Source organism: Myodes glareolus, chromosome 2 (assembly GCF_982192425.1).
Source record: "Myodes glareolus chromosome 2, mMyoGla1.1, whole genome shotgun sequence".
NCBI lineage: Eukaryota > Metazoa > Chordata > Mammalia > Rodentia > Cricetidae > Myodes > Myodes glareolus.
This window is the reverse complement of record NC_142027.1, coordinates 114516742-114539057: the sequence shown is the minus strand read 5'-3', so window position 1 is coordinate 114539057 and position 22316 is coordinate 114516742. Positions and strand designations below refer to the sequence as shown.

Sequence of the window (22316 nt, the reverse complement as noted above, 5' to 3'; positions counted from 1 at the left end):
CCCTACACTGAATTCTTTCCCAGTAAGACTATTAAGGGATGCTAAGTGGTATGAAGCATTTTGTTGGAGTGACTGGAAGTCTTAACTGATGAAAATAAACGCTTGTCAAGGCCCTTAGAAGAACCATTTGCATTCGAGCGATGTGCTAACTGTGAACAGGACTTATGACTTAATTAAAGCTCATCACGGGCTGTCTTCACCGAGCAATATTTTGTTGGATGTTAGCTGAGTTACAACTGAAAAGTGACAAAACACTCTTTGAACGTTTCCTTTTATGCCAACATGTTATGATGTCCCCGGTCTTCACCCATCAGCTTTCAGGCTTGTTAGAATGCGGTATGAGTGAGAGTCCTGCTTCGTGGCAGAGCGGAGGCCTCCAAGGTCGACCAAGGAAGGTTAAACCTTGGCCTGGGGCCCGGCATGATGGGAAAGCAGGTGGGAGTGCTTGCTTACAGGCCCGAGGACTTGAGTTTAATCGCCATGGGTTGAAGAGTGAACCGATTCCCACAAGTTGCTGACCTACAAGTGTGTGCGAGGACACCTTGATCTATCTATCATTGGTGTGGGTGAGACTTTGGGTGTACGGATCTCCTTCACTCCTCAATAATTATCACTTATCAACTACAAGATGGCTGCATTTGGATCGCAATAGTAGGTGTGTATAAAGTACATTTAGCTGTGCCTTAGGTAAATCCTTTTATTCCTAACAGAATAAAAACCTCATGGGTAATAAGAAATAAGAAATGGGTCAGGAACCCATTTCTGCCATTAGTATATAAAGTTATAAGGCTTCTTTGGACCTCAGTTTCCTTATAAATAAAATAGGGGTGTCCATGCCTATATAGCGTCCCATAGAGAAATGCTAGAATGTGCAGAATGTTTGGGGAGACATTTTTGGCCTTACTGTGCCTTTGGAGACAGGGTCTCATGTAGCCTAGGATGGTTTTGAGCTTGTTGTGTAGCCAAGAACTACCTTGACCTCCCGACCCTCCTGCTTCTGTGTCCTGAATATTGTGATCACAGTTGTGTGCTACCATATCCAGTTTATATGATGCGGGGTACCTAATCCAGGTCTTTGTGCATTTGAAGCACACACTGGATCAACTAAGCTAAGGGACCAGTCCTTTTGCTAATGTCAGGGTTTTGACCAAGGGTCTCAGACTGGCCTTGAACTTGCAATGTAGCCAAAGATGACCTTGAACTTTTGATCCTCCTGCCTCCACTCCCTAAGCAAAAGCCACACCCTGTCTATGAGGTAATAAGAATCAAACCCAGAGTTTTGCGTATGTTACCTAAATGCTCTATTGACTGAGCTGCAACCCCAGCCTTTTGTTTTTGCTGTGGTTAAAACAGGGGCTCTTAAAACCCAGCTTCGTCTTAACCTTCGTACGAAGCTGACCTTTGAATTTCTGATCCTCCTGCCTCCACCGCCCGTGTTAGGATTACATGTGTCCATCATCACCCGGCTTATTAAATGCTCCGTCCAGCTCCACAAACAGCATGGATTCTAGCGCACCGATGACTCTCACTCCCTTAGTTTAGCCTGGCCTCTGACAAACAAAGCCAACAAGAATTTGCCCAAGGCTTGGCAGTGAGCTCCTTACCCAGGCATCTCCTTGGAGAAGGACCGATTTCCCATATGCTATGAGTTGATGCACAGGATACCTCCCACTGCAGGTATCCCACTTCAGTCAGCCCCTAGTTACCTACACAGGGCAGCCTGTCACCTGTCAGCCTGAGGTATCTAGAGACTCGCACACCTGCCCTCTATCTCCCAAGATTTTCCCCGACTCTTTTCTCAGAGTGAGGGAACAACAGCCCATCTTAGGCTACCTCCACCTTCTACGCCTCTATGTAGGAAGTCAGGGCCCTTGGGTCCCCCATCCAACTGCCTGCCTGAAGCGCTCACTGGAGCCAGGAACTTGCCTGAGAAGCCAGTAAAATTTTAATGCACTCCGTAGTGCGGTCATGTCATACTCGGTTATGGCAAATAATCCCAGATGCCTGCAGAGGTAAAATGGAGCTGTAATGTGCTTGCCTCCTAACCCGAGCTGACAGCGGTGATGTACGACTACCATTAGCGGAAAATATCACTTCAACTAACCCATGATCCGGCTCCGCTCAGGGTCACATTATCCATGAGGAACAAATTACACTCCCAAAGTAAATACAAATTTTCTACACAAAATGGGTACAGAGGGAGAGAAAAAGTGAGAGAGAGAGAGAGAGAGAGAGAGAGAGAGAGAGAGAGAGAGAGAGAGAGAGAGAAGGGGGAGGGGAGGGGCAGGGAGGGAAGGGGTAAAGGGGCTATCCATTCTCTTCCTCCTTGGTGCTGACAGGGAAGATAAAAGACGGGACAATCATTGGCTGACGGAGTGCTATGCTGTAATCAGCTCAGCTGGTACACACTCCAGCCGATAAACACTATACTCTCCCCTTAGTGGCAAATACATAATCTTTAATGCGAACATGGCCGCTTCAGATATTTACTGCCATTTGGGCTTCGGGGACACACCTTCTCGCATTCGGTGCCCAGAAAGGAAAGGCCCTGTGGCCCCAAGGGATGCAGAGATGGCTCCCAAGGGTCGGGACTGATGCCTGGGTGGATGAGAGGGTTCTGGGTGAGGGAGTGAGGTCAAGTGATGAACAAGGGGCAAACCATCATGTGTGGGAGTGATAGTTATAGCCCACTCCCGCGTGCTGGTCACAGATGCGCTCCAGTCTGGACCAGCCTCATGGGAAGGAGATGCTGAAAAAAGTCTCTATTCCAGGCCGAGGTCTTCCTGGGCAATGATTGGGTATGAAGGCGAGTCCCTCTTCCTTTCTGAGACTTGAATACTCAATAAACAACTCTTAGATATAATGCTAACATCTTCAGGGTACTTACAGTGTATTGGCATTGGTAGACATTTGGGGTGAGTTATCCAGGAACCTAGTATTTAACTAAATATTAAATGTTGACACACATGCACACATGTGTGCATGCATATATTTAAAAGAAAACTTGAGTTCCACAACGCGACATGGGTGATGTTTATTCCAATGGTTTGACTGGTCTATGCATCTAATCAACTACCACAGTCCACAGGGCAGACTCCACTGTTCCCATGTTAGAACAGAACTACATGTCTTAGGTAAAGGCTTTCCTTCTTGCTTCTGTGTAGCGGTTTAGGCTCACATATCTGAACACTTGCTCTCCAGTCCGTGGTACGGTCTGGGAAGGTTGTGGAACCTTTAGGAGGTAGAGCTTTGCTAGAGGAAGTATATCACTGGAGACGTGTTTTGAGGTTTAATAGTCAAGACCCACTTCTCATTCTCTGTACGTCCCTCTGTCTGTCTTTCTCTCTGTCTCTGACTGACTCTCTCTGCTTTCTACGTGTGGATGAAGTGTGAGCTCTCTGCTTCCTGACTGTCCGGCTGGCCTCACACACCCGTTGCCATGGCTTCCCTACCACGATGGACTATGCCTCCTCTGGAAGTGTAAACCAAAACAAACCCTTTCTTCCCTAACCCACGCATCCCCAGATTATTTGACCGCAGCGACAGAACTGAAACGAACACACCTTGGATAACTGTTTACCAAGCTGAGAAAACAAGAGGCACACACCAGAAGGGCCATGCCTCTGCTACCAGGCGACATATTGAATCTACTCAGTGCTGACAGTCACGGGGTGGTGTCTGAAAGTAGCTGGAATCATGTGGGTGGAAGTGCAGGTGAATGGACAGATGACACTTTGAGTCTTCATCCAAACAGCACCCATTGCAGGTTCTAGTATGGCTCCTGTACATCTTTCATCTGTGATCATTTGGATCTGGAGCCTCATTTAGAGGTTTGGTCCTTAGCTGGAAACCCAGCTGGAGTGGTAGAAACTTAAGGAGGTTTGGTCTAGATACAGAAAGTAGGTGATTAATGTGGGAGTGTGTCTTGGAGTCTAGACGAGGCCCCTGAATCCTTCTTCTTTCTCTCTCTGCTCTGCGGCTACCACTGATTCAGCATCTTTGCTCTACCACACACTCCCCGTCATAATGTTCTGCTGGGCCACAAGCACACAGCTATGATGCCAAGTGACCACAGACAGAACTAGAAGCCAAATGATTCCATCTTTCCTGCTTTTATGCATGTGATTTTTCTGAGGGTATTGTCGTTACCAGGACAGGAGGCTAAACTAAAGGGGAAAAGGACTCAAACCCTGGCTCTTGAACCAAACTTACATTCCATTTTCTTAACTTGTAAGATAAAGACATGGGCTTGAGAAGATAAAAATCTTTGAAGGACTGCATGTTGGTCCTCATGGTACACAGATCATATATAAAATGATGTTTGTGTAAGTGTTCTAAATAATGCAGCACACTCTTCAATACATTTTTCTCTCTCTGTCTGTGTGTGTGTGTGTGTGTGTTGGTTGTTATCTTTTTGTTTTATGAGACAAAGTCACACAATGTCACACTAGCTGGCCTGGAACCCTCTAGGTAGATCAGTTGACCTTGAACTCACAGATATCTGCTCTACTCTTGCTCTGCTCTGCCTGCCTCTGCCTCCCGAGTGCTGGGATTAAAGGTGTTTGCCACCACATCAGGATTGAGAAATTCTTTTTATTATCATTATTAAGATAATCTTTTTGAATCTAATCTCAATTTGTCATTAGGAACAGCTACATGTTGACAGCAAGAGCCCAGAACCTTTAAAAGTCATTAGAAAGTCCCCCAAAGAAAATAAAGTGCACACTGATCTTGAACACTTTAACTGTCCATTTCAGAGGTCCCTAGTTGATGTGCGTTTCATATGCTTTACTCCCATCTCTGGCAGATCGTAATTCAAGCCATGGTTGGGACACCAATGGAGAAAGCTGCTTCTGGCTTCAGAGAACTGGGGATGTCACATAGTTCTCTTGTTAGCAGCTACCAATCTGATTGGGAAACGTTCGACACTGGACACAAGGGGAACTTTTCAGGTGTAGCACTAATAAGAAGAAAAAGCAATTCATCCATTGAATTTTGGGAGCTCTATGTGCATGTGCATGCATGCAGATATGCACCTGCGGGCATATACATTTAGAAGCCAGAAGACAACACCTTAGGAGCCATCTATCTTGTTCTTTGAGATAGGGTCTCTAGTGGACTTAGAGTCTATTAAGTAGTCTAGGCTAGCTGCCTCGAGACCCCAGGGACCTTCCTGTCTCTGCCTCTTCAGCAGTGCGATTATGGGCATGTGCCGCCATACATAGCTCTTTAACATGGGTACAGAGATAGAAGTCTGATCTCCATGCTCGCAAGGCAAGCACTGTACCATCTGAAAAGCTCCTCAAAAGAAGTTGTGAAAGACTTCTCTGCAGACCAGAGCCGAGATAATCAGTAATACGTCCTAGTACAGACATCTTATTGCACTAATCACACTGGAATGGCATAGTTCCGAGGAACAGTCAGCTAGAGCCGCCGTACTATGTAGAAGTTGCAGTGGGACTAACTGAAGCAGCCATATGAACACACACATATATGCCTGTGATTAAAGAGAAATTTTCACATCTCTGCTGAGTATAGAGCACTCTCTGCTCCGATACGGAATAAGAAAGACTCTTTGGCTAGCCACAGAGCAGCACAGGCTTCCCTAAGAAGCTATTGAGATTGGATCTGTCATTAAAAGTGGCATTAGTCCAGATATGTTTGATGACAGGTTTCTGAGGGGCTGTGCTCAATCCCTTAAGGCCCAGAACCATCAACTCCAGCACACTGGCCTATGGCTCTGCAACTATCCTTTCATGGAAGCCATAAAACCCCAGACCACAGCTCAGCTAAGAGAATGGGGATGCAGAATCACGTGATCAATTTCAGATGTTTCCAGAACTCCTTTCATAGGTCAAATGAGACTCGTTACCAATTACATGAGCTCGTGAAACGTATTGTGGAAGTTAGATCTTTACTCAGTTGCTACGCTTTCCCAAGTCCAGACTGATGACGGAAGCATGGAGAAAGAACAGATCTCTTTGTTTACAGGAAGCTCCAGCTGAGTCCAGACTCCACAGTGCATACGAGAGAAAAAGAATGTGTGGACATACACGACCAGTTGAAGGAAGCAGCAGACAGAAAGTGAACCACAGACACATTCCCTTCAGTTACATACATGAACCAACACACAGGTGTCCAAGTCTGTCCACTATGCCGTTTCTCCCTTCATGCATTCAAAAGAGATTAAATAATGAAATAGCTCTTGTGAAATGCTATTGCCATCTCGGCAAGAGAAAAAACACTGACAATCGTGAGGCTGGAGATATAGCTCAGTAGGAAGCATGCTTGACTATCATGCACAAAGGCCTGGGATCCAACCCCAGCAATGCATAAGCCAGATGTAATGGTAAATGCCTGTAATCCAAGAACTTGGGGATCAGGAGGATCAGGAGCTCAAAGTAATCCTTGACTCCATAAGACACCCCACCTACACACGCATGCATGCATACATGCATTATATACTTATTATACTTTGGGTTGTGTCTTGCTGTTGAGGTAGACACCTATATGGAAAATCCAGGACATTCAACGTAAGACAACTAATCCAACTCCACTATAAGCAGTAATGCCAAGGCTCAGTACCATTGGGTGGTTTGTCTATAGCCTGGGAGCTGGCTGACTCAAAGAAATCAGAAACTAGTCTTCAAGATCCACCACTGTGAAAAATGAAATGTTCCCATGGGAGTCCTATTTTCCTTACTCTTCATTCCATTCACCTCAAGAAACAAAAGCTTACCAGACGACAGCTGACAAATGTCCAACAATTCCTACCTACATCTAAAAAATTATATATAAAAAATGATATGGGAGCCAGTAGGGTGGCTCAGTGGGTAAAACACATGCTTCTAAGCTGGAAGATGAGTTCTATCCCTGGAACCCACTTGGTGGAAGGAGGGATCTGACCCCCACAGGCTGTCCTCTGTTCTGCACATGTATGCCATGGCACACATGCACTACTCTCACCCACAAACAAAACAAAAGAGGTAAATCCGTGTATCAGAACCCATACTTTTCAGGGATATGAAATGATAGACACTGGAAAGATTACTGCTCACAGACATCCAGTTTTACTCTGGCCTGGAAAGGCTATGATGGGGAAAAAAGAAAAACATAACAAGATTCGGGATTTAAAATAATTTTCAGTGGAAATTTAATCTGAGGATGGCATCAGTAGGAATTTGGGGTGGATATGGGGATAATTAAGCCGACTGGAAACACAGTAACATTGGAAGAATAATAAAATGTCATCTTAACCCAGACATAATATTGGAGGGCTAAGGAGAGGTTGATAGGCATTTTGGAAATTGAGACTCCAAAATGAAAAAGCTCCCCAAACCCAGCCAACCCCTGTAGAAATTGCCCCCCCCCCGAATGCTAGGAAATTTACAAATGGCTTAGAAATGTTTTTATGAGAAAAATCAAACTGCAAGAGAAGTACAGAGGACCGGGGAAGAGACTGCACATTTGTTGGAACCCAGAAAGCAGAGGCATCGGGGTGGCTGGGGAATACCCAGGTTTGAGTGCCAGGCCTCTTCGGCATGTTCTCCCCACGGGAACCAAAAAGCAACTCCAGCAAAATAGCCAGGGCTTTTTTTTTTCTGCCCAGTGCTAAGCAAAGTGGTAGAGTCACAAACACAAGAACCACAGGTCCCACTCTTTTGGGTGGTGGCTTTTTGCTCCGCTTCTGTGAAAGTCGGACAAGAAAGATTCCTTTTCTGGCTGAAACACAGGGTAGCTTACCTCAGTTGTCTCTCAATTAGGGCAGGTCTCTCTCTCTCTCTCTGGTGTGTGTGTGTGTGTATTGTGTGTGCGTTTGTGTAGAGGGGTTATGTGCAGATGTGTTTCCATGGCAACACACAGGTCAAAAGAGGATTTTGGGTATATTTCTCTATCAATCTAGGCCTATTCCCTTGATACAGGGTCTCTCTCACTGGACCTGGAACTAAGCAGACAGCCAGCAAGCCCCGCTGAGCCTCCTGTCTCCACCTCCCACGGCACTAAAGTTAAAAGCACTTATGACTACATCTGTATGTCTATGTGGGGGCTAGGATCTGAACTCAGATCCTCACGCTTGTGCGGCGAGTGCTCTTAATCCACTGAGCCATCCCTGCAGCTGAATCAGGACACAGCTGACTGCCAAACCACAGCTGAAGTCTCCACAAACAACACTGAGGGCCTTCTCAGTTTCTGGAATGTTGCTGAGGATGCACAGACTTTCACAAGGGTAACACATGGCCTGGCAACCAAGAGATAGAACTCTTCCATTATAAGCACAAAGCCACATGCCTCATCTTCAGTTGGACTTTTCAGTGGTTTCAAAGTCCTTCCTGAGCCAAGTGAAGTGTGGTTTGTGTGTGTGTGTGTGTGTGTGTGTGTGTGTGTGGTCTCTGTATTAGGAAAATAAGCCACCCCCTTCTCACATATGTGAGACCATTATAACCAAGAACAGTAATTTAAAAAAATATATTTGTTTTGTTTTGCTTTTTGAAGACAGGTCTCAAAGCAGCCCAGGAGGGCCTCCAACTGACTATGTTGCTGAGGATGGCTTTGAACTTCTGCTCCTCTTGCCACTACCTCCCAAGAGCAGGGATTACAGGCACATACCACTTCACTTGGTGTATGTGGTGCTGAGGATGGAACCTAGGGTTTCCTGGCTTCCAAAGTAAGAATGTTACTCACAAGGCTCTATTTCCAGACCCATTGTGTTGCTAAAATATTAACTGAGGAATAGGGAGGGCATGGGGGAGCGTGTCGAAGAGCAGAAAGGGAAGGGGAAAACTGATATAATCCTATTTATTACTATATTAGTTAATTATTAATTAAAGATGCATGAAAACTTAAAAATTAATAGACGTAGCAGTAAAATATGAAAAAAATTCCAAAGAGGGCATAAAACTGGATGGGTAGGGAAGGGGGCTGTGCAACTGGGAGGAGTTGGGAGGTGAAAATGAACAATGTGTAGATTGTATGAGAGCCCAAAGATGGTGGAGCACACCTTTCATCCCCACAGAAGCAAGCGTGCACATTTCTGTGAGTTCAAGGCCAGCCTGGTCAACACAGCTCTAAGCCAACCATAGCTACCCAGGACACCTTGCCTCAGACAAATGAACAACAACAACAAGTACAATCTGAAACTCTCAAAGAGCAAATGAACAGAGCAAGAAAAATATCACTTCAGAAGCTGTTTGAATATTACCTCTTGGGGGAGGGGGATAAATAAAATTAACAAAACAATAAAACTACATCTGGTTCCCTGAAACCTGAACAAGAAAGTTTCCCCGTAAACAGGAGGAGTTTGACACCTGGAAACAGCTGCCAACGGGACAAAACCTGTACCATCTATTACTTCATTCTCATTTTAAGACAAACCCACCTTACTCTAGTGTATAGGAGTAATATGTTTGGATAAGGGGGTTAAAAAGATGCCGTTTTACGGAGCTTTTAGAATTTTGTGCTTCCATCCAGTCTGTTCCAGGAAGTGACCTTGGGCATGAGAGCTGAGCCCTGGGTTCCCCTGGAGCCCTGTGGGTCTCTTGCAGAACTCAAGCTATGTGAGCTAGGACCCAGCTTTCCTCCCTCCCAAGGTGAGCCTTGAGCCTAGTAAACAAGCCACAGCTCACACTGAGCCCAGGCAGGGGAGCCTGAAATCCACTCCTACAAGAACACGGGCGGGTCTGTGTCATCCCATCTCATACGTGACGTTTCCAAGAATCATCCTGTACACAGGAAATTAGGAAACAGAGCCAGAAACAAGACTAGAGATTCCTTCTGACCAGCCGGCCCGTGGCTCACACAGAAGAGTGGGTGGGTGGAAAGAACATGACTTTAAACCTTGACATTAACTTCATAACCAAATGAGGGGTATTGCTTCACATAGCGCAGGTGCTGCCAGAGTTAGAGAAAAGAGAAAACCGAAGAAAATATAGACCAAGTACGCAGAAATACTATTGTCTCCTCATTGTTCTCCTGATAGCAATTCTTTTCCAGTGTGGGATTGGTGTAATTGCTTAATTTGGGTAATAAGGGGGCCAAGTGCTGCCTCTTCCTTGTTCCTAATGACATATGAAGAGACATCCCACATCCAAGATGCTGGGTTCACCGCCTACTTAATTCCCCACCCAATCTCTCCCTTCCCAGGAGTCTTCCAGGTTCTCTGTTGCTAACATGAAATGCGTTCCCCTGGCTGAGGATGCTCCAAGTGGGGTCTCATCAGATCCTTTCCATGTGCGCGTCTGTCTCCAGCATTTCAGCAAGCCTCTGCTTTCCCAGCCCTTTCCCAGATACTTTCACATTAATTAGTAAGGGTATCATTTTATAAATTATAGCTTCCTATCAGAAGAAAGCAGAGTTTATCTTAATTCAGTCAGCTGTGTGAAATACCGTACCCTAATTTTAGACTGCCGGTTCTGCGGATCCCCACGGAGTAAGAATGACAGGTCTTCCGGAGAGAATTCCCACCAGGTCCCTCCTGCAAGCCTCACTTTTGGCTACAACAGCATCCCCAGTGGGACTTGCTGAAGGATCCCAGGATGCTGAGTGGCATCTACTTCACTATTAGCAATTCATATTTGTATTCAAATCCTCCAAGCGGTGCCAGCAAGCACCCTGGTGGGCTCAGGGGCTACAGGAAGAGGCCCTGCCATAGAGCAGGCTGACAGGGCCCCTGCAAAGCAGGGAGAACGGGGTTCAGGTTGGCGATAAACACCATCCTGTCTCAGCTGGAAAAGGAGAAGCCTGGCAGACTTAACTAGGCGAGGGCCAGGCAGGCACTGGTGCAATTAGAGGCTCCTGGGCTCCTGCTGGGAAACCCCTGGAGAAACACCCTTCTGGGCAAGGATAACACCTAACAGTGTCAAGTGCAGCTCCCAGTTACAAAGGCCTGCATGATCTTCAGGCGCAAACAAAAATACAGCCCAGTGCCTAGGCAGGGGGTGTACCAAGCAAGTAAAGAATGTGTCTAGTGATCCTTACCCCCCCCCCCCCACCACCACCACTGACTTCTCACCCTTCTATCTGCCTGTTCACTCTCCTCACAGCCTGGCACTCACCTTCCACACCGTTCCTTCTAGCTAGTTCTCTGCTGCTGCTTCAACCCCCTCGGCTGTCCCCTCCACTACTTCTAATGCCTGCCAGCAGCTTCACTCTAGGAGCCAGGAGAGTCTGAAGACCTTGCAGATTAAAGATGACTGATGTCCCCAGAGACTCCAGGGTAAGAGACCTGGAGTGGAGGCCAGGCCTGGGGTAGTTCCTGGGGGATTCTGAGGCGTGACCAAGGCCAAGAGTGGTGGTGACCAGGATACTGAGGAATGGCAAAGGGGAATTTTTACCACCTTCCCTATTGCAGACAGATGTCTCAATATGGAATTCACTTTACATATGTGTAATAGAGCCTCCTTACGTAGCACATGATGTCCCGGAACTTGCAATTCTCCTGCCTCAGTCTCCTAAATGCTGGGGTGACAGGTACGCAACATCAGGTTTTTGAAATAAAGATCTCCGGACTAGGGGAAGAGCTTTCTTAGAAGTGCCTGCTGTTCAAATATGAGTTCAATGTCTAGAACCCACAGTCTTGTAATCCTAGTATTGGGCAGACAGAGACAAGAAAGTCCCTGTAGTTTGCTGGCCAGCAAGCCTAGCTTACTTAATGAACTCTAGGCCAGCAAGAGACTATATCAAAACCCAGGTAGACAGCACCAGATACTAATGATACTCAAGGTCACCCTCTGGCCTCTGCATCCAACTGCACACAGATGCACATGCACCTGCCCATACAGGAAGATGCACACATACAACTATGCTTGGAGAGTAAGACCTTGAATAAAACCCACGCTTTTGGAGAAGTGAGCTCAGTTCTTGCTTGCCAGTAAAGCTCTTAAAACAGTCAGAAGGTTTCTGCACCTTCCTGGGTGCCAGAGACACCCCACAGAATTATGGCTACTTTTGCCATATGCCCACATGACCTTGGAGCTAGTTCGAGGCGTCACTTGCATTTTGCTTGATGTCACCAATCCCTGGCATGTGTTGGTGCCCAAGGTAGCCAAGGTCCTACTTCCAAAAAGCTAAAATTTCCTCCTGGGGGGCGGGGTTGGAGGAAGGAAGCCTCAACTTGTCAGTTAAACAAAAGGAGAGCCCTCAGCCCCCTACCCAGTGTGTACTTCCGCTGTCATCCAACAGCCCATTACCATGTCACAGCACGGCGCACCCTTCCATAGGTCACTTTGTTTAAAATGACATGGATAATGCACATGTCAGCAAGCTGACAGTCCTGGCCGTCCTTCAGAGATAAAAACCTCCAGGCGAGAGCCTGTTCTTATCTGGGGGACACGCGCTGGTCTATCATCCAAGTCAGGCGGAGCGTGATTTCTCCAGAGAGCACTTTTTTCATTTCCTGATTTTAAGGAAAATCAAATAAGCACCATTTGTCTTCATCTGAATATGCTTGACCTGCTCAGATGATGATGTCTCGAGTTTTATAACCGGCTACATATGCTGAATTCAAATTAATGACAGTGGAGAACAGGAGCCTTCAGATTCTCTCCTGGAGGCTGTTGTGGAGGCGGAGGGAGAAAGTCCGAGATGGATAGGGAACAATCACTACCCATGAACCGTGGGATTCTGGGGAGGTTCAGTCAGCAAGCCGGAAGTGAACACCACGGAACAGGGTACAGGGCAAGGGGGCACTGGTCAATTGTTTTGGTACCATGCAGCACATAAATTCTGAGATTCGAGTAAGTTTTCAAATTACACAAGGCATCAGTGAAAATGAAAAGACACCTGGTTGGTAGATGCCAGCAGCAAGGAAGGAAAAAAAACCTACCACAAACCTTTGGCTTCCGTCAACAGAAAATGAAAACCTACTTCCTGGCTTCAGAATCCATCTTCTGGAGGCTCAAAGCCTGGGTTCCGTCTTCATCCTTGTTGAGCTGGGTACACTGAGGCTGGGCCTCAACCTCCAGGTAGAGGGTGTGCCTGCTAGGGAGACGCCCCTCCCCAACACCAACCCACAGAAGAGAGCAGAGTCCTCTTGGCCACCCCACCCACACTGCCCTGGAGGAAATTCCTAGGGGCACACCACTGACATTTCTATTAGGAAGCTAGGGAAAAACAAGAGCAAACACAGAGGTCAAGCAAAGGGAGGTAGAAATGACATTATAAATACACAGGAGGAAGTTCAATGTTTTCATCATGAGCAAAAAAAAAAAAAATCCAGTTCCTTTTTAAAAGTGTTTTCGGGGTCTACGTGTCACCATCCATAAAGTGAAAACTTGGTGTGACACACAGGGGACATGAAGGAGCATGTTTCAAAGAGGTAGATGTCACAGATTTGGCACAGTGTGTCTTATCGTTGAAAATGTCACAGTGTGAACAATAAGACATCCTGCAGGGGGGAACAGGTACCAGCAGGGGAGTGATGGTGCACACAGGAGCTCAAGGGCTGTATCTGCAATGGAGGGGGTGGCATCTTACCTTCTCTTCCTGGTCGCTGTCACTGTCGCACTGAAAATGAAGACAAGAGAATAAAGGTCAGTGCGGTGATTATGCAATTTGCTTCAGACACTCCACCTTCCCCGGGGGTAGGGCAAACATAGGAAAGGAGAGAAGTTCCTGGGCTGGGAGGCGCTCTACAGCTCCAGGTGCAGAACACAGGACAACATCCATTCTGTCAGTTCCCTCATATCAGTGTCCTAGGATCCCTGGAGTCTACACAGCAGGAGACTCCATCATACCAAAAAAAAAAAGTTGTTGTTGTTTGTTTTGTTTTTTGTTTTTCAAGACAGGGTTTCCCTGTAGATTTGGAGCCTGTCCTGGAACTAGCTCTTATAGACCAGGCTGGCCTCGAACTCACAGATCCACTTGCCTCTACAAAAAAAAACTTTGAAAGTCAAGGGAGCACCTAGCCAGGGGCTAATACTGCCACATCATGAAGTGGACTCAGGATCCTTCCAAAGGTCCCGGAATAAAACCACTTCTGCAGAAGAATGTGCTCTGCCTTCAGCTTTGGAGACTGGCTGTCTTTCTCTTGAATCTTTTCTCAAGAAGAAAACACGTTTCGTACACTGAAATCTCTTGCCAACACTTTGAGTTCAACACTGTGAACAAGGCTCCACACATGTGACATTGTGATGGTCAATAGTGATGATCAACTTGACAGGATCTTGAATCTCCTTTGGGCAATGTCTGTAAGGAAGTTCTTGATTGAACTAACAGAGGAGGAAAGAACCCCCCTCTAAATGTGGCACCATCTCAAGGATCACGGCGCTGGAGAGAGTAACCTGTGTGCTCAAATCTCTTTGCTGCTTCTGGATTGTGGGTGTACTATCACTGTGGTTTCAAGCAACATTGACCCCCAATTACTCTGAATGCTTGGTCACCAGGGAGTGGCTCTATTTAAAAGGATTAGAAGGATCAGGAGGCATGGATTTGTTGAAGGAAGTGTGTCACTGGTGGTAGGTTTTGAAGTTTCAAAAGCTCATGCCAAGCCCAGTGTAGCTCCCTCTCCCTACAGATCAGGATACAGAGCTCTCAGTTCTCCATTCCTGCCTGGGTGCTGCCATACTCCCTGCCATGATAATAATAAACTGAGCTCTGAAATTGTAACAAAAACACATCAAATGCTTTCTTTTATAAGAATTGCTGTGGCCATGGTGTCTCTTCACAGCAGCAGAAGAGTAACTAAGATAGTGACTTCCACCTCACATCTTTACTGTTATTCCTTCCCCACCGCGGTGGGCGATACCTTTGAACTGTGAGCCAAAATAAGCTCTTCCATAAGTTGCTATTATCAAATATATTGTCACAGCAATGAGAAAAGTGACTACTACTGATGCCTGAGGTTAGAAGGCAAACTCCCTGTAGGTGATGCACCAAGAGCAATAAGTAGTATGATAAGCCTGTTGCTCCAGGTTTGTGAAAACCAAAGAAAGAAGTCTCTCACAGTTTTGGGTTTCTTGACAGAAGCAGGGGAAACAAAAAACAAGTCTTCTAAAAACTAAAAAAAAAAAAAATCTTCTAAAAACGAAGATTCTCCACTTCTGATGATCCCAGAAAAAACAAACAAACAAACAAAAACCCCAAGAGTCTTTTCTTTTCGTTTTCTGGTTTTTTGAGAAAGGGTTTTCTGCAGATTTGGGGCCTGTCTTGGAACTAGCTCTTGTAGACCAGGCTGACCCCGAACTCAGAGATCCGCCTGCCTCTGCCTCCTGAGTGCTGGGATCAAAGGCATGTGCCTTGACTGCCCAGCAAGAACATTTTCTTAACAAATAATGGGTTAAACAATGGAGCTGGTGAGACAACTCAATTGCTAAAGTGTTCTCCTAGCAATCAATCACAGGACTTGAATTTGGGTTGATTTTCAGGACCCATGTAAAAAACAAAATTAACATGGTAGCAGCAGCATGCATCTGTAATCCTAGTGCTGGGGAAGAGGAAACAGAAGGATCCCTGGGGCTTTCTGGCCAAGCAGACTAGCTCACTCGGTGAAATCCAGGTCCCAGGGAAAGACCCTCAATAAAAAAGACGAACAAAGCCTGAGGAAAGTCTCTCAAGGTTGACCTCTGATCTCCACACATAAGCATGTGCACACATACATACACATAATACAGCATGAGTTTTGTTACGGTAAACACAGAGAAGGTGTGATTACACGTACGCCTTTACCATGGAAAGGCCCTGCCGAGCTGGACTCAACCAAGATGAGACACAGGACAGCGCCTGTGGCTGCTCCGTGGTTCACCCAATGTGGTGTGCAGATGGGATCACTTTGCATGGGTGGCAGAGAGAGAGTACCCACCAGGAAGAGAGATGATCACGGGGGAGAAGCCTGGCATGTAGGACGCTGTCTATGCCAGCAGAGTGCCAGGTTTGGAAGAGGGTGAAGCAGACGGCTCGGCAGAGCTGCGGTGAGAGCTGACAGGTCTCGGTAATGCACGTCCAGGGAAGGCAAGCGGCAGGTGAGTCTAGGAGGGTGCCAAGGATTTTACTGTGGCCACCTGTACATGGGAGCAGATGGAGCCACCAGGGCAAACAGGAAATGAAACAGAGCTGCCTCTGCAGGACAGAGAGCCACAACTCTCTTCTCCCAGATCTCCTAGAGTTCAAAAGGGCAGGACTCGTTCCCCCACACGGTTTCCTTACACTTCTGGGTAGCTATGAGAACCATTTTGGTCAAATGAGAGTTGAAGTCTGCAGAGGATGCTGAGGTAGGGGAAGAAGGAGGAGGGAAAGAATCTTGGGCCTACAAGAAGGCTCAGGGAGGAAAAGCACTTGCCGCACAAGTCTGATGACCTCAGCTTAACCACCAGATCCCAGGTTAGGAGGAGAGAACTGGCTCCTGAGTCTGTGCTGTCTTCTGATCTCCGCATGGGCTCCACAGCACAAGTGTGTATGCGGGCATACCACGTGAGAACACACATTAAACACTCACATGTGTACATGCACGCGTGTGCGCATACACACACACACACACACACACAACAGTACAGATTTATTTAAGAGTCTCAATAAAAAGTAGGCAGCTCCTGCCTCTGACCTTCAAGTCCTCCTAGGTGAGAACATGACTTGTGCATCTACAGCCGTCATTGTGTAAATGTGGGGTTTAAATAACCCCCAAAGCCTCCATGCCAACACAGGATGGAGAGCCCCAAGGAAGAGAAGTCTGACGTCATTGAGCCACTGAACCCATGTGCTAGAATAGACTCCTGTTTTTCTTAAGAAAACTAGTTATTATTGTTCAAGTTAACCCCTGAGTGCTACCAAGAGATGCTAGTAAGATCTCCATCCAAATGCTTGTGTGAGGAGACCACTGCCTCAGTACTGTGAATATTTAGAAACTTACATAGAATATATTTATTTGTCTTTGTTTTTGAGTCAGAATTTCATGTATTCCAGGCTGGCCTTGAACCAGCTACACGACCAAGGAAGGCCTTGGATTCCCGATCCTCTCACCTCTACGTTCCCAAGTCCTGGGGTGAGAACTGTAACATCTACCTCTCTCTCTCTCTCTCTCTGCCTCCTAGGCCACACAGGGTTATCGGACACAGAGTGGCTGACAGACCCTCGTCAAGTCCAAGGGCATCATTTTCAGCAGTAGCTACGTCTGTATTTACATTCTGTTGCCCAATCCGTGACTGGTTATTGTATCAGACGAGGTGAGCGTTGAGCGGAGAAGACTGGGTGAGATGAAGTCCCCGAAGGCCTAGAACCGTGGGTGGATGGGGTGGGTGGAGGTGGTTGTGTTCTTCCGAGGGTGTAACCGCTCTATTGCTTTGTACCATAAAATCTCAAGTGCATTTTAAGACTGACAGCCTGATTGAGGGGGGGTGGGAAGAGAAGAGTCTGATTTCTTTTCTTTTCTTTTAACTTTGAATTGCTGGGGGATGGGAACCCAGGGCCTGTGTATGATAGGAAACCGTACTGCTGAGCTCCGTCCCCAGCCCAGAGTGCTGCCTTCTGTCACGCCTACTCTCTCCCAGATGTTCACAGCTATCCATACGAGGTTATGACAATGAAGGCTAGAGCGACACATTTCCCTCCGTCCTCCAGGGTCTACGCTCAGGAGAAGAAGCCGGGAAAGTGGGGAAAGCGCTCTCTCCCACCCCCATCCAAACAGCGGTAAGTCTCTGGGAATGGTTATTTCTATCAAGGCATTAAGCTACCCCGCTTTTGGAGAGTCCAGTTCTAATTTCAAGGTCCACTTAATTCCGTACCAAGTAATTACGGATATACCCAGAAGCACCTTGCCTCCAGAGTTAAGCATATGGTGGAGAACTGAGACCTACTGGTATCCATTATGGAAGCCACACGGATGCCAAGCTGATTACAAATGCTGGGGCTCCCCACACGACACACTCGTGAGTGACAGGCCCCTCGCAAGGCCAGCCAGAGTCTGCCGAAACACGGTCTGTGGCACCAGGGGCCCACATGGTGCGCTGAGAAAACAGCCCCATTTCTGGTATTAAATTCCCATACTGACCCAGGGACTTTGCCGTGAGCTCAGCAGGAGCTCACCATCCAATTTACAGCTCCACTCTCAGGAGCCTCCAGTGCCAGCCCCTGGCAGAGAGCGATGGCGGTCAACCCCTCCAGCTCATAAATTATGCAAAGGCAATAAATGCGTTCAGCAAACAGCGCCTGACGCTTGCCCAGCCTGGCTCCTCACACACTCTGCAGGAAAAAAAAAGAGAGAGAAAAAAGCCAAAAGCTGGGTGCATATAAGAGGTCTATTCCACTCATAAAGGGGGTTTGTTGACAGCCCCAGACGGAAAGCGAGCTGGGGTCCTGAGCGGGCTTTCTGCCTCGCTGGCAGTGGTTTATAGGCGTGCTTTATGAAAAAGGGAGGCTGTTTTATGGAGTCGGGGTGGGGAGAAGTCATAGTCTCGAATTCACATTTAATACACTGCCCAGCTTTCACACCCCGGGTTCGACCCGCTGTGGATCTTTCTCGGGCCAGATGGTTGTCGGTCTTCAAAGGTTAAAGGAAGAAGTGTCTGTTTCCCCTGTCCCTAGACACTCACTCCAATTTATAAGAGTTCACGCTGAACCGCCTCCCGGTTCAGGTTTATGTTCTGGAGGAGGCAGGGAGATGGAAAAGGCATGTCAGGCACAGAAAGGGGTCCCAGCTGATTTGCCGTCTTAAGCATTTTGACATCAGGGTCCTGCCTTGGTTTATTAGCAAACAGTTTGCCCACCAAATGGGAGCTTGAGGTGTCGGAATGTTCTCCATGACAGGGTTTCAAAGCCCTGAGAGAGAACTGGAAATAGTTTCCTCCATCTTAACAGCAAGCAACAGAGAGGAAGGACAGGGAAAGAATCATGGACGCTTAGTCCTCAGGCTAAGACGGGACTTTAAGCCACCATACTTGAGGAGCCAACCGGGAGGTCTGCAGTGAACACCACAGGCTTTGAATGCAGATATAGGAAGAGAAGAATTTCCAGACAAGCCTTGGCCACCCCATCACGGCTACCATTCAACTGTGACTTCCCGGTCGTTTCATGAACTGGATGTCAACTGTTGAAGGTACTGAGTCCTCCTATTTCAACTCTTTAAACCACACAAGAGACTGGTGTAGTGGTGGATGCTTGCTGACATTCATTCATTCATTCATTTATTTCCTACTTACTTATTTAAGACAGGGTCTCATGTAATCCACACTGGCCTGGAATTTGCTACAACACCAAGGATGAATTCCTGATCCTCCTACCTTGGCCTCCCTCGTGTTGGCTGGGATTACCGTTGTATCACTGCACTCCATTTAAGCAGTGCTGGGAATGGAACTCGGAACTTCTTGCATGCTAGGCAAATGCTCCACCAACTGAGCTACTTCCATGGGCACTACCATGGTTAATAAAAAAGATAAATTTCTAGAAAAATTCAATAGGAAAACAAGCAGGACCTGGTGGTCCATGCCTTCTAGTATGGAGGAGACAGAGGCAAGGGGATCTCTGTGAGTGAGAGACCAATCTGGCCTACACACGTGAGTTCTAGGACAGACAGGCTTACCCAGAGAGCCTGGTTCAAAAACCCACACAAGCAAAATAATTACATGGAAATTTTCATGAGATTTAAGAGATAAAGCGATGTTATAATAACTTCTCTGTAAGGTTCCCAGAGCTCACTCTGAGCCACCCGACTAATCTTCCAGAGGGTTCACAGCACACAGCTCACCAGCAGGGCTGGGTTGGAAAAGATCTTATCTAACACATTCCTCCTTCCAGCAACACCCAGTCATGAGACACATCCTCACACCCGTCTTCACAAGGAGCCATACCCTCTACCCTAGAGTGTCCTCCTCCAAGCTTCAACCTAAAAACCTGCTGGTCCTCTTTAAGACAGCTCCCAGTCTCTTGTTGTGAGTCCAATGGTCTCTTAAAACAATGTTAAGCTTCACTTTCCCAGCTCTGCCCAACTACATTTTAGGGTTGGCCATGGCAGACATCGTTCCTGAGGTGAGGTCTAGTCTCCATCTTGTTTTACCTCCAAGCCTCGACACACTCTTGGTGTTCAATTATACTGATAAGTCAATCAACCTCATCCTTTATAAGAATTGCCCTATGTTGGTTAGTTTAAGTCAACTCCACGCAAGCCAGAACCATCAGAGAGGACGGAGAGCATGCACGGAGAAATTGCCTCCATAAAATCAGGCAGTAGGCAAGCCTGCAGGGGCATTTTCTTAATTAGTGATCAATAGCGGAGGGCCCAGTCTATTGTGGGAGGGGCCACCTCTGAGCTGGTTGTTCTGCGTGCTGTAAGAAAGGAGGCTGAGCAAGCCATAAGGAATAAGTCAGTAAGCAGCATCCTTCCACGGCCTCTGCAGTCTCCTGCCTCCAGGTTCCTGCCTTGTTTGAGGTTTTAGCCTATCTTTCTTTGATGATGAACAGTGATGTGGATGTATAAGTCAAATAAATTGTTTCCTCAAGCTTGTGTTTTGCTCAAGGTGTTTCATCGATGCCATAATAACCCTAACTAAGACATATTCCTAACTAAACATATTCTATGTTTGAGTCTAGGTAAAGTACAATTAACAAGACAAGTGACTCCAAATGGAAAAAAAAAGTATAGACTACAATAATATGATTGCATAATACTGGGAAGATTGTCTGAACATGCTTGACAGATTATTAGCATAGGTGACAAAGAAAGCATTTGTTTGTTTGTTTGTTTTTATTTAACAGACCATCAAAATGACTCAGCAGGTAAAGGCACTTGCTCTAGGCCTGATGACCTGCGTTCATCCCTAGAACCCACAGGACAGAATGGGAGAACCAACTCCTTCAAGTTGTCCTCTGACCTCTACCTCGAACATGTGTGAACAAGAGCACAAATGTACAAACATGCACACACACACACAAATATTAATTAAATAAATGCAATAAAAATAAAATTGCTAGTAGAGCAGAGACATAAGTTTCAGATGAAAATGTCTTTCAATTAAAAATACAAAACACCCCAAAATGATGGGATTAAGACATTTATTACATTTCCTCAAAAGCAAGTTCTCCTTGTTTTTATTCGGGGGATCTCGGGACGTGTGTTTAAGACTCTGCTTCGAGTCGGAACAAACGAAGGTCTGCAGCCTTGTTTGGCCCGTAGACACGGGGATGGGATTCTGGGTAGCCAATGATGGAATGCATTCTTAAGCAGAAAGTGGCAATCACTGAATACATCACACGCAATGACATTGAGGAGGGCACTGCTCTCCATTCTGCTCAATGGACCTTGCTGGAGCAGTTATTCTGTACCTCAGATCCATTTATCATCACCACCAAAGATGTCAGGGCTGAACGCCACTTGCTGAACAAAGTTATTTTATTCTCTTTTCTGCCTAAAGGAAATGGGAGGAAAATGAGGGGGGACCCCCCAACTTGTAAAGCAGAGTACCTCGCCATCAAGTACCATTTACCTTGGCCAGAGACAAAACAAATCGATTCCCCCTTTGGGCCAGGCGGTTTATCTAAGACAGTAAAGACATCCCTTACCTAAAAGCAATTTCTGAAGAAGTCACCTGAAGAAAACATGACATTTATTTCCTTCCTGTAAAAAGCCAGCAAGCAGCCTGGCGACTAAACACGTCCGCTGGCAGCTTCCCACGAGCCCGACTCCCTGCACAAGCACAGACACTCAGGCAGCCATCTTGTGCCAAAGAACCCCCTTTCCCACTGTTGACCTAGCTGTCTTATTGGCTTTGGACTTTACATGACATTTAAAGCTACTGGGGCCCTTGAAATAAAGAGCATTCTAATCCTGAAAGTGGTTTTAGGAATATTTTTTTTTCCCTCAGTGTAAAATGAAGGTCCTAGTTCCTCCCTTCTGTCTCAACAATAACTCCACAGGGGGTCAAAAATAGCTCAGATACTGGGAAAGCATGATGAAAAGATGTGTGTTCTAAACAGTAACTCTAAAGAATAAAGCGGCGAGCGCAGGGTGAGCTCATTAGAAAATAATACACCGTCCAGCTGTTGAGGAGAGCGGAGAGCATCAAATTTTACAAGCTTCTGGGCTTTGGTGCCTGTAGTCAAGCATTCCTATGTAGGGAGCTCCTGGAATTTGGTATTTTGCATGTTGGAAATAGATAGAACTCAATCAGGTAATGTGATCTGAGAGATGTAGAGGTGTGTGTGTGTGTGTGTGTGTGTGTGTGTGTGTGTGTGTGACATGTGGAGGTCAGAGGTCATGTTAGCTATTACTCCTGTATAGTATAGTTCCTTTCCTTATGTTTTGAGAGTCTCCTGCTCAAGCTGGAGACCACCATTCCGGCTATACCAGCTGGCCAACGAGACCCCGAGGTTTGTTTCTTTATTCAGATGTCACCAGTGCT

At 46.5% G+C, this 22316-nt stretch overlaps 1 protein-coding gene across 4 annotated transcripts in view; it reads right to left on the bottom strand.

Annotated features, from left to right (window-relative positions):
• Auts2 (activator of transcription and developmental regulator AUTS2) overlaps positions 1–22316 on the bottom strand; it is a 1087122-nt gene that overhangs the window by 321346 nt on the left and 743460 nt on the right. For all 4 annotated transcript variants that reach the window (XM_087903578.1, XM_087903577.1, XM_087903580.1 and 1 more), the window contains exon 5: positions 13471–13500. In XM_087903578.1, the coding sequence (XP_087759704.1) occupies positions 13471–13500 (30 nt within the window). The remainder of the gene's footprint in view (positions 1–13470; positions 13501–22316) is intronic.